This window comes from Schistocerca gregaria, chromosome 8 (genome assembly GCF_023897955.1).
Source record: "Schistocerca gregaria isolate iqSchGreg1 chromosome 8, iqSchGreg1.2, whole genome shotgun sequence".
NCBI classification, from domain to species: domain Eukaryota; kingdom Metazoa; phylum Arthropoda; class Insecta; order Orthoptera; family Acrididae; genus Schistocerca; species Schistocerca gregaria.
Genome location: NC_064927.1, coordinates 409,901,130 through 409,917,776, shown reverse-complemented (window position 1 = coordinate 409,917,776; position 16,647 = coordinate 409,901,130). Strand labels below are relative to the sequence as shown.

Below are 16,647 nucleotides of genomic sequence, written 5' to 3'. Positions count from 1 at the left end.
TGGTCGTGCAAACTCTCACATTAGTAATACGTAGCTTTGCAAGACCATTCAAAGTAAACCGAATCCTCTTGGTACCTAACTACGGGAACTACATGATCGTTCGATTTCATTATGAATGTTGCAATTTCTGTCGGACTAAACATAGCTGAAACACGATTATCAGGATAGAACGTATGAAGTATATTTTATCTACTCTTTGACTACATATTTTACAGTTCATTGAGGTATTTGTGTTCACTCCGCTTTGTTCGTATACCGCAAATTAGGAAGGTTCTTTGGCGGAAGTGTGAAAGGAATGTTTCATAGATGGAGTGGGTGGCAGTGGGTGAGTGCGGGCATTAAGGTGGTTGTTTCTTGTGAATACCACGTCTATTGTGGAATTCTGCCAGTTTGATTTACATTGCGACTTTCAGCATACCTCGGTGAATCTTCACATTGTGTCTGAAGAACGTAAGCAGTTTTTCTTTTCTTTCTTCGAAGAACACTGGACGAGTCATGGACGATGTTAGCTTTGCGGTTTCTTTATGTTGAATGGAAGACGTAACTGCAGCTGCAATCCAGTTTCTGTGTGTAACATAAAAGTGATAATTTTGCTGCAGCCACGAGAATAAGTGAATTGTGGAATATTCCTTTTGAAACACTACAAACAGCTTATTCCTAGAAAACCATCATGTTTGATGTATTCGGCTCCGTGAAAGGGCTTCTAAAGCTCGATTCTATTTGTATTGACAATAACCTTTTCCGCTTGCATTATAAAGCCACGGTTATCATTCTAATTGCATTTTCTTTGCTGGTAACTTCACGCCAATATATTGGCGACCCGATAGACTGTATTGTAGATGAAATTCCACTTCATGTAATGGACACCTATTGCTGGATTTATTCAACATTTACCATTCCTAATCGTTTGAATGGAAAGGTAGGCAAGGAAGTTGCACACCCAGGCGTGAGCTCACACGTGAGTGGCCAAGATGAAGTGAAATATCATAAATACTATCAGTGGGTATGCTTTGTGCTGTTCTTTCAAGCAATTTTGTTCTATATCCCAAGATACTTGTGGAAGACGTGGGAAGGTGGGCGTCTGAAGATGCTTGCCTTCGAACTGCATAGTCCAGTCGTTCCTGAACAGCATAAAAACGAACAAAAGAAGCTGTTGGTGGAATATTTTTCTACCACTTTGCATACCCACAATTTCTATGCCTATCGGTATTTTCTGTGTGAAGCTTTGAACTTTATCAATGTTCTTGGGCAGATTTATTTTATGGACTTTTTTCTGGATGGCGAATTTACAACATATGGTGCAGATGTTGTCAAGTTCACAGAGATGGAGCCTGAACATAGAACAGATGCAATGAGTAGAGTATTTCCTAAGGTAACCAAATGTACATTCCACAAGTATGGTCCTTCTGGATCTGTCCAGACCTTTGATGGACTCTGTGTCTTGCCTTTAAATATTGTCAATGAGAAAATATATGTGTTTTTGTGGTTCTGGTTCATAATATTGTCTGTTCTGTCTGGCATTGGTGTTGCTTATAGATTTGCTGTTATGTTTGGCTCTCGTATGCGTATGTATCTTCTTCGTGCCCGTTCTCGCCTTGCCCTGCAAAGCCAAATAGAAATAATAGCTAAGAATTGTGAAATTGGTGACTGGCTGCTTTTATACCAACTTGGGAAAAATATAGAACCTCTTTGTTACAAAGAATTCATTGCGGATCTTGCTGGAAAGTTGAGTACCATGAAGCAACCTGCTTGAGACTAATGCTCCATTTTACACTTGTGCCTCGGCTTTTATCAGAGCAAAATTTTTTTAAAGGTTTAGAATCTGAAAGTGTGTTAAATTTTTGAGTCTTGTTAAATTAGGTTGAAAATGCTGAGATGTGAACATACAATTTTCTTTAGTACATTACAATACAGAAAACTTTGAAAGCTCAGCATTATGGCAAATGTGCAAAAGATCTGCTTAAGTTCTTAATTTTGCTTTTGAGAACCATTAAGTTCAAATTTATTGTTTTAAAATTTTAGATGTCTCAATCCAAAATTCTTTTTCTAGTCACCATCAATATTGCTGACTTAAATGTGTGCACAGATGGAACGTGAAAGTGTAAATCATTTTAAGTGGTCGCTTGGTTATATGCAGTTGGAATTTCCTACTTACCTGTTTTGTTTTTATTCTTGTGGGCCACTGGCGTGTATGGTGAAGGAAAATTAGTGCTGTGATGAACTAAAGACTGTTGTATGCAATTTATTAATTTTTGCATAGATGTTGAAGTCATTATTGACACAAGGATCTGATGTCCTGGAATATTTTTTCTTTTATTTTTATGTTTTTTCTGAGTCACTTTTCATTTCTCCCTAATGCAGGGATTTCATTAGAATATTAATCAGAATTTTAGCGCTTAATCTTGCTTCTATTGTATGTTCTTGCCAAAGTGTTAAGGGGCATAAAATTGCTATTGGACTTCTATTGTTTTAGTTTACATTTGTTAAAACTGATTCCTTACAATTACTTTTCATTGCATAAAGAACATTAACACATTCCTGCTTTTTAAGAAGTGGATTTACATGTCATTGTAATTATTTTGCTTATAGCTTTTATCCGTTTGGTGGTATACATGTAATACAAGTAATGAACTGTGCCGAATATGGTAAGACTGTTTTACGTGAAGCATTTTACAAGGCAGCTGTTGATGCATTTTACAAGGCAGCTGTGTAATTCCAAAGTAGATTCAGTGGACTGTGTAACATTCTTAAGAATTTATTTTTGTAGATCTTGCCACTGATTATGTTGTTGGTTATTTCATTTTTGAAAATGACTTTGTGTATTTTTGCCAAGATAAAAATTTTGTTGAGTAACCAATCATGAAAGTTTTATGTTGGTGATGTAATGTTTTTGAAGATCTGCTCATGTTTGTGTTCATCTGTTCCTGATTAAAGATGTGCATGTAATCAGTATGTTTACATCTTAATGTCTTCCGAGCAATATCTTTACTTGTTAATCCATGTTTTACATGTAGGAAGAAAATTTTCTATAAATTTATTGAGACAGTGTTTACTTTTTGTACTTTTATATAATAAATTGTGTAGAAATAAATTTAATTGCTCATTTAAGGTGTTTACATTACTGTCCTTCCCATTTAACAGGCTAGTGCAGACATCAATGCACTAGATTAGATTAGACTTGAAATATTCTGCTCATTGCAGACTCCAAAAATAAGTACTATTGCATGATTGAGATTAAACAGTTGGTCCTATGTTTGATATAGGCTATGTATTGTTGAAATACCCTTGAAATGTTTGTGAAGATAATTATTTGGGTAAGACAGATATTTCTGAAACGTTACTTCTGTGTTACACTGACTCTGTGATAACGTCTTACAAAGTGGAATGTCAGTTTGTCCACAAATGAGTTTATTCTCTTTGCATATTTATGTATGCTATAATGAAACTGACAAATTAAAAATGTGTGTGGGACAGTTAGACAAACCTAGATCCTTGCTCTTCTAGCAACTGAGTTGTCAAAATGTGCTCTTTGGCTTGATGCAAAATTTGTCTAATGGCTGTCTGGTACTTTATAAATTCCACGTGTTATTGTACAGTCCTTGCTGCACTAAAATACTGTGAAAAAGTATTCAGTAGAAAATGGTGTAGCCACAGGGTAGAGATTATTTTCAAAATGAGGTATTAACAGACTGAGGAGCTATGGTGCATGTGCAGTTGCTAATAGTGTTGAAGTTCAGGATTTTAATTCCAGAAAATTGTTTTGTCAAACAAAACTACAGTAGGGGCGGTGCAAGATCCCCAACAGCTGACAGTGCAGTTGACTGCTTTCATCATTGAAGCACAAACTACTGTATGTGAAACATCTACAGAGTTCTGGCAACACTAAGAGGTGTTGTCACATATACATTTACAAAATGTTATGTGGTTGGTGGAGGTGCTGCACAAAGCTCACTGCAATTATCACAGGTTTTCTATGCCAAGTTGACTATAGCTGTAAGTCGTCAATCAATTTTTTTAAATCACTTTCGCTATCCACAATGTCTAATTGTATGGTTGGATTTTAGAAAATCCTAAAAGTACTCAATTGTTTCGCAGGTGCCAGGACTAAGGGTGTTGATATATCAGTATTAATGGAACTGTTTTAAAAGTAATTGCTGATTAATTTCATTGTGATCATGTCATTTGGAAGAAGATATATATCAAATATTATCCTTTATCATGTTTTCTCACTTTGAATGATTGTGGATTTTTCCCTGATTTAAGAGGATGTTGACTTCATTTTTATCAACATTTTGAAAACCATTCTTGACACACACTGAAGACGACTATGCCATTCATTAAAATACTGTGTGCCTCCTTGTGCACAATTATGTTATAATTGATACACTAAGTAGAAAATCCTTCTAAAAGATCATTTAGTGTGACACATTCAATGAAAATCTGACACTGTTATTTTCAAAAGCCAGAGAAATTTGAGCATTAAGTGTGAACCTATCCAAATTTTGAAAATTTGGAACACTTTATTAAACACTTTCCTGCAACTTGAACTGTATGCAAAATAACATACCATTCGTGTTGTTTCCATTGTAGTAAGACTTGGTGGTGACCTACATATGAGTTTACATGTGGTGTCTGTGATGCATTTTGTATATGCTATAGCGTGCAAAGTATTTAAGAAAATTGCAAATCTGTGTAATGTAGTTTGATACAAGAGTGAAGCACAAAAACCTCATAAATGCACAATGTTTAAAAAATGAGACTTAGTAGTAGTAGTAGTAGTGGGGTCATGCAGAAATTAGGGGACCAACTAGGGTGGATCCCATTTTCCATTTCATTCTGTACATTTATATCATATCTACAAGGTAACAATCTTGATGGATATATAGTGGATGCAGATAATGTGGTGCATAAAGTTCTGCTGCCGATTGGGCTAAACACATTGCAAGTTGCACAAAGACTGACTCTTAAATGAGGGTATGGACTGGAAGCTTGAGGTCCTTTTAGATTCCTGTGATTTCATCTATCATGGGACTGAGTGACTGTACTTATTGATGTCCAAGTAGTGTTTTTCCCCCAAAGTAATATTCTAAACTAGAAAAGAATACTGTAAAACAGTGACTGCCAGTTTTCTTACAGTCAACTATCTTTCATGAAATAGATGTGAGCCCATTAATAAATGGTTTACCTGACCACGATGGCCAATGGCAGTAAAAAAGCATACCCATAAATCAGATTTAGCTAAGAAAGGTAAAGTAAAGTTTCACAGAACTTTGAATATTAACTTGACTACATTATTCAAACAGAATTTACAGGGTGAACAATAGGAAGTAGTTTACCAAAGATGCACAGTAGATGAGATATTTAATTAAATCTGAAAAAAAATTCTTGTCATGAAACATAGTTTTCTTTTATAGTGGGTCAGGGACATAACAGAAACTGAGAGAAAGGGTAGATCACATTTTTCACCATGAAGTTAGGATTCTATTATACACTGATGACTTATGACCACTAGAAGCACTATTGCAAAATGCTGATCTTTGTCCTAAAAGTGGCAAAGACCAGCTAATATGCACAGGAAATTAAAAATTCCAAGTACAAAAGCAAATTGGAGCATTAAATGAATAAACCCAGTAAGGCAAATTGTATTAAACTCATTGATGACATTAGAAAGACGTAGTTGAATTCAAATCATTTGCCAATGAAGTCGGTGAATTCTTAATAAGTCATACAACTGGCTCACAGTAAGCTGATTAAACTCTAATTTTATATTCATACTACACAATTACAAAAAATTATTATGCAACAGTAGAAATTAATGACATACATTGGATAAGGCCCGCACTTAAGAATCTCCTACTGTATTGAACTACATGTGGGATCACTATGACCCTTTGTGCACTTTTACACAATGTTCTATAGCATTTAATAATGCAGTAAACGTAAAAAAGAAAGCATTTATTCCACAGAAGTGTGCAGTAGGTACTTTGTGTTTAGTTGATAACCAGTCATCTTGTGGGAATAGCTTTAGAAAGAGAGATTCGGACACTTAAGTGACAGGTATTTCCTAAAATTATTTGTGGTTAACACAGATGCATTCATGGCAACACTATTTTACAGAGGTAGCCTGCAGTGGATTCTGCTGCCAGTTGACTCACTCCAAATACTATGTGATGGAATCTGAGTAATGCAAAGTGTTAATAAATGAACTAGAGGTACTCTAGTCTGGGTTGATACTGCTGAGAGAATAGCTCTGGCAAGGTATAGCACTGGTTGGATCAAGATAAATGTTTAAGGGTCATCAGCTTTGGCCAGTAACGTAATCTTAAAGGCTGTTCTCACATCATCTTTTGGTGCACATATTAACAGTTTTGTTCTTAGTTGGCAAAGCCAGTGAATTTGAAAACTTAAAAGACTGGTTGTGGTGACAAATTGATATATAGCTTTGCCTGAGATATAAGTTAGGTTGGAAGGTGACAGTTCAGTTGTGAACTGGTGAAGCCAATGAATGTGATACTAAAAAAATATCTTGTTGTGTGTCACAGATCTGTTGCTTAACCCATTTGAAAAAATTCCCAGTAGCATCACATTAGTCACCATATTGTTTATGGTGTTTATTACATGTTTCCTATGTCACTGGTCAAAAGCCAATGGCTTATATCAAACATTCCTTTACATCCAGCTGATCAATAGCCTTGTAAAACTCTTCATGCTCTCGTAGACTAGTATATTGCAGGTTGAATTTTTTGAGCCCTACTACCATGTGTGAATTCTTGGTATGTTAGTATTCATCCTCAAAACTGAACAGAAATAGTACTGAAGGGGAACTCGGGCAATACTATTTTTTTATTTAGGTATCATAAAGTACAACTTTTATGAGCCAAAGAGAGGCAAGTGGAGTTGAAGAAATGCAATCACATCAAATGGAAATATTGTAGAACAGAATTGTGGTGAAACAAGAGGTACCAAGTATAATTAGAATCGGGACATGCTTTATTGTAGATGGCCAAAGTGAGGCTTTGAGTGCAAGAAAATTAAGAGCATTACATATATTGCTGGAATGGTAGACAGAATGGGAAGATTTATTTTAAAAATTAGATATTCCATGAGAATCATTGAAGTCTATGCCTCAAGACATACTAATGAGGAGGTAGCAGACTGCTACAAAGGGTTACATTAACTGTAAAATGGGGAAAAAAATCACACTGCAAGATAATAGTGAACTTTAATGTGAGCATAAGATGAACATAAAGATTCGTCAGTGAGGAACTTTGAATGTGATGTTGGAAATGGCAATAGTCAGTGGGGAGAGAACTTTTCTAAGAATGTCACTTTTGTCCTCCTCCTCCTCCTCCTCCTCCTCAAAGAAACAGGCAGGAAATTGAATTTCCAGTGACCAAATGCAACAAAAAATAAGCTAACAGTAAATTGTCAAACAGTAAGAAAACTGTAGATGATGTGATGGCCTTAAAGACATTTAGCACTTTGAATGATCATACAGAAGCAAAATAACTCATGGAAGTAGGGAGGATATAAATGCAGACTACCAAAAGCAAGTAAAGTGTTTCTGGAAAAGAGAGATTTGTTAACCTAAAACATGAATTTAAGTGTTACAAACACATTTCTGAAAGTATTTGTAGGAGGCGCAGTTTCGTATGGAAATGAAGTGTAGATGATAAGGAGATCAGACAAGAAGAGAATAGTAGGTATGATGCTATGGAAGAAAGCTGAAGATTAGGTAACTAAATCAAATAGCTAATGAGGAGGCACTCAACAGAAGAGGGGAAAAAATTGTGGCACAGCTTGACTAAAGGACACATCAAAGTACTTTCAATTTGATAATGGATGGAAGTGTGTGGAGTAAAGATTATAGAGGTAGACCAAGGGTTGAACACTGGTATTCTGGTCTGATGACTTTGAAAGCTCATTGGAGAACACAGATTTACCGTGCCAGGCATAGCACTCCACCACTGATGACAATCTCTAATTAATGTTCTTCCTTTCTTGCCTCCCCTCTCTCCACACACACACACACACACACACACACACACACACACACACACACACACACACACACACACACGTGCAAATTATTATTCACACAGATTGCATATTATTGTATTATGACTCAAATTTCATCAGTACTGCAAACAACCTTGCCATTTGTATTGCTTCCGGGTGATTGATTTTAAGCTGCTAAAGTGATTTCATTTGTTCAGGCTAAACATGCAAAACATCATATGCAGACCCCTTAACCCTTTAAGTGGGCATAACGGGTATGTCAGTCATTGCCTGCCTTTTTCAGTTAAATCAATGGATATGTTCTTCCGCAGCATTTGTGGCTTGTATCCAGGTTGGCAGGTGTTGTTGCACTATTAGTTAATGTTTTCTCTACTAGATTATTCCTCTCATTAGTCAAGGTAATGCATTCTTGGTCAGATATGTTTTTCATTGTTTATACTGGTAAATCACTGTTTGTTCAGTAAAGCTTATTGTATTTATGACGATGCCTAGGGCACTACCCAGATTTGGTTGCCAAACACACCATTGTTGTTGACACAGTGTAACAAAACAGGAGTTCCTCGACGTCGCAAGAAAATGAAAAACCGAAGAGGAAGAATAAGTGACAGTGTGCAGAGACAAACATATGCTGGTGCAAAGGAAGGAAGAGAGATGTGTGATGGTCAGCATGTTCGACAACGATACATTTATAGAAGTAGCTTCAAAGAATGGTATTGTGTGAAGGCCTAGCATTGTCGTGGATTAAAACAGGAATTGGTAGACGTGGACAGGAGCAGTTCCCCGCTACAAAGCTACCAATGGACAGGAGCAAAATAGTAAAATTAATACGAAGGTTTTTCACCATTTACTAGACTTTTAGGTTTGAATGTTCCATATAAAAACATTACAACAAATAATGAATGAACAGTTGCCTGTGTCCTACCCACAACAAAAACCATCAGCTAGATGACCATCTCAAACACCAAAAGCAACTTGTCTTATAGCCACAAATTTTCCAGAATTTTAGCCAAGCACAATGAAGAAAGAACAACTGGGAGGTGCAGAGTATGCATGAGTAGACGTCAAAAAGAGACATCTCATTAATGTTAAGAATGTAAAGTTCTTCTCTATTTATCTCTGTGTTTTAAAATATTTCACACATAAATGTTGTAATGAGTGAATGGGGCGCACAGTGTGACTACACCAGCCAATGCTAGGGGGAATTGCCTACTGAGGCAGAGAAGTGTGCATGGAAAGTACCCACTTAGGGGGTTAATTAGAGAGATATTGGTCTATTTGGCTCCCAAACCAGATGTACACATGTCAGCCCTCAAACTAGGCAGCCCATCATTGGAAGATATTTTGATTATCGCACACACTTTCAAAATTGTACAGGCAGCAAACAAGTGCCACATTGTCTGACCAAAAATAGTATCCAGGATCTATGAACAGCCAGTCATACGTCACATCACACCACAGGAACCGAAGTATCAGTGTCCCACTTCCAAGATGGTGGCGGGATGGTTCCTTTGAAAGGACATGGCCGACTTCCTTCCCTAATCCGATGAGACCGATGACCTCGCTGTCTGGTCTCCTCCCACAAAACAACCAACCATGATGGTGGTGTCATGTTTCATAAACTGCTGGTAACACTATTAAGGCCACACTCATCTCTCTAAATGAATAACATAGTGCCTCCAACTTTAGGCATTTTCCCCAAAATCTCGCAATTATACAATTAAATACAGCACAAAACACAAATGCAGACAATCTATCTTACATTCCTGTAGGTCCAGACCCAGACTTTCACCAACAGGAAATCTTATGTTTTCACACAGCAGAATGGAGACAGACCTTGGAAAGATTTTCCATAATAGCTTTATGAATCACTGCAGACATGCATTGCAGCCCAATTTTACAAGTTGCACAGTATGTGCTACATGGGTGGCCCACATAAATTTCAAAAATAAAGAGCACCAGACCTGCTCTCATATCTACAGGCATCTGTCATTCATCAAAGATGTCCTCATAAGAGATGCTGAAGCAGATACATGCATTGTTGTCATCCCAGCCACCCTATGGCCAAATGTTTTTGAACCTTTTCATCGAGGTTACTGGCTGACAGCCCCAGCCCTAGCAAAGCAACATGCTTACTGTCCAGACTTAAACAGGCCATTCAGCTTGTTCATGGCATGAGGCAACATCACTCCAATCTTTCACCCCCTCCCCCTGCATTCATTTGGCCCCTGTGTGCCCGTTTCTGGGTTCCATGTGGCTAATAGTAATGGATGCCTACTTCAAATATCCATATGTGATAAGCATGGTGCATCCATGACTTCAGAAGCCACAATAAACATGTTAACCCAGATTCTAGTCACTGAAGAGCTTCCCCGAACTATAATAGCAAATAGTGGGTCCCAGTTCAGAGCATTGGCTTTCAAACAACTCTGCACATCAAATGGTGTAAAACATCTTTTTAGTCCACCATTTCCCCCATCCAGCAGTGGGTGTGCAGAGCATATGCTGGAGACATTTAAGAAGCAAATGCTGAAAGCTGTCGGTATCATCATCACAATAGCAGTGCTTACACTGTTCCTGAGCGTGTACAGAGCTGTTGTAATTCAAGACCATAGTCCAGCGGAGCTTCTCCATAGGAGACAACTGCAAACACACTTCCCTCTGGCCCCATAGCTCCAGAAAACCCAGACCCGGCTTTCAGGCTGATACAGTAGAGTGGGTATGCATGTATAGAGTGAATGACAAGTGAACATCAGCGACAGTGGTTAACACCCATGGAAGGTGCATTACGTCAGTTGACATGCCAAAATGTTTGGAGAGCTTTCATATAAACCAACCCTTCCCAGACCTACCAACTGCTCCACCATCAGTGGATACACTCTGAACTAGAAACCATGCCATTACCAGTCCCACCACCTCACAGATATAACTCAGGCCCAAGAAAAGCAGGGCCAGTTATAGTGAACAAAGTCATGGGGATTTCCATGCAGCCTGTCCATGTATAGCCAAAAATGCTCACATCACCACATCCCAGAATAATGCCATATGTTCTCAGTTTCTCACACTAACTGGTGTGCTTAAGTGCTGTGACACCAATCATACCACCATTTCACACTGTGAAACATCATCCAGGATGCTTCTGACCATATGTAGATTTCATGGGGGAGGGATCTGGTATTTTGTCTGTAGACATCGAAAGTTCACCAGAGAGTGTGGAACTGGATCTGGCTGTTGCAGCTGCAAGCAGCAACATCATTTTGCTGCAGCATGACACAGCATTCCACCAGCCAGTTCGAGCTCCTGGCTAACCAGTAGGTCCACACGCATAGTGAAATGTGACTCAATGGCTTCTTGTTGTAACACATTGACGGTTCTTGCCCTCCGCTTTCACTTAATCTCAGGTTTTTCCTCTCAGGATTACTCATTGGACTTGTTTATCTGTAACGCCATCTCCACTTGTCCATTTACTTATTGTTTGTCTTTCTGTTCACACTTGTTGATCCGCCATTAGTGGCCGCAGACCAGTTGATCCAGCTTTCATCTGTTTTCTTTTGAGTCCTTCCCAACATTTGGTAGAATTTTGATCACAATAAATAAAGTATACAGGTATAAATAGGAGTAGATTGCATTCATTCATTCATGTGTGTTTTGACTATCCTGTCAGGAAGAAGAACCTGTATGGATGTGGACCAGGTCAAGGTATTCATTAACATAAAACAAGACATCTTAGAAACTTAATATTTATATTGCATTATCAGTTCACTATAAGTATTCTACTTAATGCTTTTCACACTTATGCCATCTAAATTTAAATGAGTAAATTAGTAAAGAAGCAGCTACTTTAAAAAGAAAGTTGCTACCGCCTCAGTTTTACTATACAGCTGCTGTTTAACTGATGTTGGCAACTTAATATTTACTAAATTGGAATGGTATTTTTGCAAAGCTATATAACAAACATCACTACTTGTTTTGTTGCTAGCACAACTTTTCAATCCCTGAATCTAGATATTCAGATAATTTACAGAAAGAGTGGTTAATGAGGTATTTTTATTTTATTTTCAATTTCTAGTGATTCTCAGTTTCTAGATTGATATTAGATGGAAGCTTGTTGAATATCTTACTGTCAGAGTGCATAGCTCCATTCGGAACCTTGGACAAAGAGGCAAAGTCTACATAAAAATTATTTTTTGTGTCTTGTTTGTGACTGTGAATATCACAGCTCAGTTGAAGCTGATTTTTTTGTCAGGTACAAAAATCACTAAAAGGTAAATGTATTGGGAAGTGAATAGAAGGATCCCAAGATCATTAAGATAGCTTCTGTGAGATACTCAGTTCTTTACTTTACATAACATTCTCACTGCTCTCTTCAGCTGATCAAACAATTTATTGACTTTACATGCACTGTCCCAGAAGATAATTTCTTAAGACAACAGGAAGTGAAAACCAAAATAAGCCAGTGCTCTTGTCTTTAGATTGACAAAATGGGAGATGCTTCCAAGGACATAGCTTCTCAATTAGTTTATCCTTTTTAACTTGATATTCAGCTGCACCCAAGGAATTTACACATTGTGCATCATTCTATGTATGATCACTAATGCCTACTTTTGGTGCTGAAATACCATTATTGCATGTTTGAAAATGTGTAACATGAGTCTTTGTGGGATTAAGATGTAAACTGTTAGCTGTGAACCATTTGTAAGCCTGTTCAGGTACCACCTGAACTGTGTGTGCTAGGATTAAGTTTCGAACCATGATTAAAATGCTTTATTTATTTATTTCATCTTTGAGCATTTTGCATGTTATTGATACTAGTAGTTTGTACAAATTGAATAATAAATAATGGTACATACAATAATAATGAAGAAAACAGTTAAATCATATAGACTTGCATACAACTATACAATGAGTATAAGCTAAAATTTTAGATCTTCCTTTGCACAGTCAAAAAATACCTCTGTGGTACAGAAATCCTTCTTTTCAAGCCAATTTTGTAGAACACGTATTCTTGCAAATATATTAAGGTGGCATCTATTCTTTCAGACACGTCTGAAAGAACAGATACCATCGGTGCTTTCAATAAGCTTGTTCACAGACACTCTGTAATAATCATCTGCCCTCTGTCAAAGTTGTTTATCTCAACGGATTTCCCCATTTGCTGCTCATATCATTCCTAGGATAATAAGTTTCACACATCAGTGTAAATAATAATGGCACTATCATGACACACAGTCAATTTTAAAGTGGCCTAAAAGATACATTATTTACTGAAAATACCCACTGAACATCTGATAGCCTTTTCCTGCTACATAAAAAACTTGTTTTCCCCAGTGGAGCTCCCATAAAGCAGTATGCAGTATGTTAAGTGGCTATGAAAAAATGCATAATAGGAGCTTACCACTCACACGTGCTCTAAGTTTATGTAGCAGATATATGACTCTTGATAATTTAGTTCATACAGAATCTGTGTGGAGGTTCCAAGTTAATTTCGAGTCCAAGTGTACATCAAGAAGTTTACTAACATACATCATTGTTGGTATAGCATAAACTAAAAATTACACTTTTGGTTTTATTTTGATTTGTCTTTAAACCAGATACTAGATATTAGTATGTTGGCACTGCTTTGTTCATTTAAATCCTCTATACCTTTTCCAGTTGCAATGAAAGTGCCTTCATCAGCATACAAAACAGATTTACACAGCATAATATTGGATAGGTCATTAGTATAGATAACAAACTTAAAGAGTCCCAGTACAGGACCTTGAGGCACACCTCTTACAATATCTAGGAATCCAGAACTCATGCCATTAAAAGTGTGCCATCTGCTCCCTATTCTGTAAAGATGAGTTCTGTATCTCGAATTCCATGCCATCTCAGTTTGTCTATTAGATTCCAATGAGTCACAAAGTCAAATACCTTGCTTAGATCAGTCAGTAGGGCATTAACAGTTGATTTTGCTTGTGTCATCAGTAAACATTGCAGTTTCTGTGTGCTCTTTACAGTCATGGGAAGATCATTTATGTAAATCAGAATGGACCCAATACCAATCCCTGTGGTACTCCACAAATTACATTCCTTCATTATGAGGTTATTACCTTGCCTGAGGTATAGTCGGTCAATGAGACCATTTGCTTTCTGTTTTGGAGGTAAGATTCCATCCATGCAAAAGGAATGCCATAACACTTTACTTTGTTAAGTAGAATCTTGTGAGCCACACACAGTTTTCACAAGTTTACAGAAAATACCAACAGTATTATTTTTGTTGTTTAGCTCTGTTGGCACTTCATTTGTGAGAACTTTTATTATCCTTGAAGAAAGCCAAACTGAGAGGCATTAACAAGTTCTGATCAGTTAAATGAGTAAGTATTCTATCATATGCCACTTTCTCAAACACTTTTAAATTACCAGTGTGATCTAGGTCTGTAATGGTATTAGAGATGGTTTGCTCACCTCCAGTTTTGTACATGGATATTATTGCATTATATTTACATTGTCAGGAAATATGTCCAAGAGCCATTGATAGATTACAATTATAGCTTAAGAGTAATCCTATCAAGTCAGCACAAATTGCAATATTCTGCTAGGAACACCATTTTAGACAGTAGAGCTATTGTTGTTTAGTAAGTTATAATCTCCTTGGGTGTTTTATTTTTGAAACTAATGTCTGTTGTAATCATTGAATTTGGTGGCCAATTATTTGAAAGTGTCAGTAGTTATGGGGAGATGATGAGGCTTACACAGAATAGACTAGTATCGAGAGCTGCATCAAATCAATCTTCAGGTTGAAGGCCTCAACAACAAGAACAGAACAGTAGGACGTAGAATAAAAATATACCAAAAGCTAAAAATACATAAAAGAATTATTTAGGAACGAAGGAGACCACTCACCAAAAGGCAGAAGTGCTGTGACATTGATAGGTACACAAACAGAGGTTTCTGTACCTATCAACAACGCAAAGCTTCTGCCTTTCAATGAGTCATCTCCTTTATTTATAAATAATTCATAATTATCAACTAGAACTTTCCGTACATTATTGTAAATGAATAAAAGAGGCAAAAATACAGAAATCTATTGCATGTTAACGCTGAAAGATGGATAAAAATAAATAAAATATAGATCCTGAGAATTTAAAAATGGGTAATGTACCAGATTAAATTGACAAGTTCAGCATCTTAGAAAGTGAAGATTATACCAACATATCTGAGAAGTGCAATTATTTAACCATAGTATAAGGTCAACAGGAAAATATGTTGCCAGTGCAAAGGGGAAGGAAAAGCAAATCTCAGGTGGAGGAAATGTCTTTGAGACAATGTGAAAAAGTATAGTGGTAGTTTGGTGGAGAAAAAGAACAAAATAAAAAGATAGTTTAGAAAACAGACTACGAACTTATGTTGGGTAGACACCGCATTTCATCTTTGAAAATTACCCAATCAGTAACAACTTAGAGAATATTGTACACAAATAGTTCAAGAAATGGTTCAGGTACACAGATATTTAACAGTGACAATAATGAGATACCAGAAGAAATGTCAGATGAGCTGTTTAAAAGTCATTTAAGGCACGAAGATAGAAAAGGCATCTGGAGATGATCGTGTTTCATTGGAACTAATTAAAACTTGAGGAAATTGGCACAAAACAACTCTGACAAATCATTTATTGGTTGTATGCACAGGAAGACTATTTCTGAATAACCAACAACAGTAGTGAATTGTTCTGTTTTGCAGGACAGGACACACACACTATAAGAAAATTCTAGACTTATCACCTCCAATCTGTAATGAACAATATATTTGTTCAAATCATTACCAAGAGCATATAAAAACATTGGATTTTAATTAAGCAAAGGAACAACCGCACTATAAAAGTGAACATAGTATCTAGTGTTGTTAGTGTGAAATTTCGCTTTGCATGGAATTCATTAATTTTGTTGAAACTTACTATGTATTTTCAACATTACAATATATGTTAACAACGCATGAGGAACAAGGCTTTGTATTAGTGCACTGAAGATAATATACATCAATGTTACATACGCTGATGAGAGAAAACATTATGGCCACGTGTTTAAAAGTTGGCCCACGTTTGGAATGCAGTATGGTAGTGATTCTGTGCAGTATGGACCGAACAAGTCCTTAGGTTTCCAGAGGTATGTGGCAGCAAATGTCTAGGCACAGGTCATACAACTCCTGTAAATTACCGGCCAGTGGTTTGTGTGCATGGAGCTGGTACCTGATAGTGTCCTACATGCGTTCCATCAGGTTCAAATGAGGCAAATGTGGTGGGCAAGACATCAGTGTCAGTTCACTATCATTCTTCTCAGACCACTGCAGTACAGTTCTGGTCTTGTGTCACTGATAGTTATAAGCATAAAGATGCAATTGCCATGTTACTATCAAGAAGACATCAAGCACGAAGAGCTGCAGATAGTCCACAATAACACAGCTGTTGTGGCGCCTTCAGTTACTACTAAAGATCCTATGGAAGCCTATGCTCCCAATAGCATGGTACTGGCCCCACAAGGTTGTGTCCATGGCATGGTGCACGTTTAAAGCAATTGTTCGCCTAGGTGACAGTGTATCTTGAAACAACCATCGACCAGGTGTAACAAGAAATGAGATTCATCTGATCAGGCA

The 16,647-nt window shown here is 37.1% G+C and overlaps 1 protein-coding gene across 1 annotated transcript; it reads left to right on the top strand.

Annotated features, from left to right (window-relative positions):
- The first annotated feature begins 339 nt into the window (after positions 1-339).
- Positions 340-3,108, top strand: LOC126284094 (innexin inx2-like). The gene has a single exon (XM_049982743.1). It carries the CDS (start codon positions 671-673, stop codon positions 1,751-1,753), a length of 1,083 nt encoding a protein of 360 aa, XP_049838700.1. The 5' UTR covers positions 340-670; the 3' UTR covers positions 1,754-3,108.
- The last annotated feature ends 13,539 nt before the right edge of the window (positions 3,109-16,647 follow it).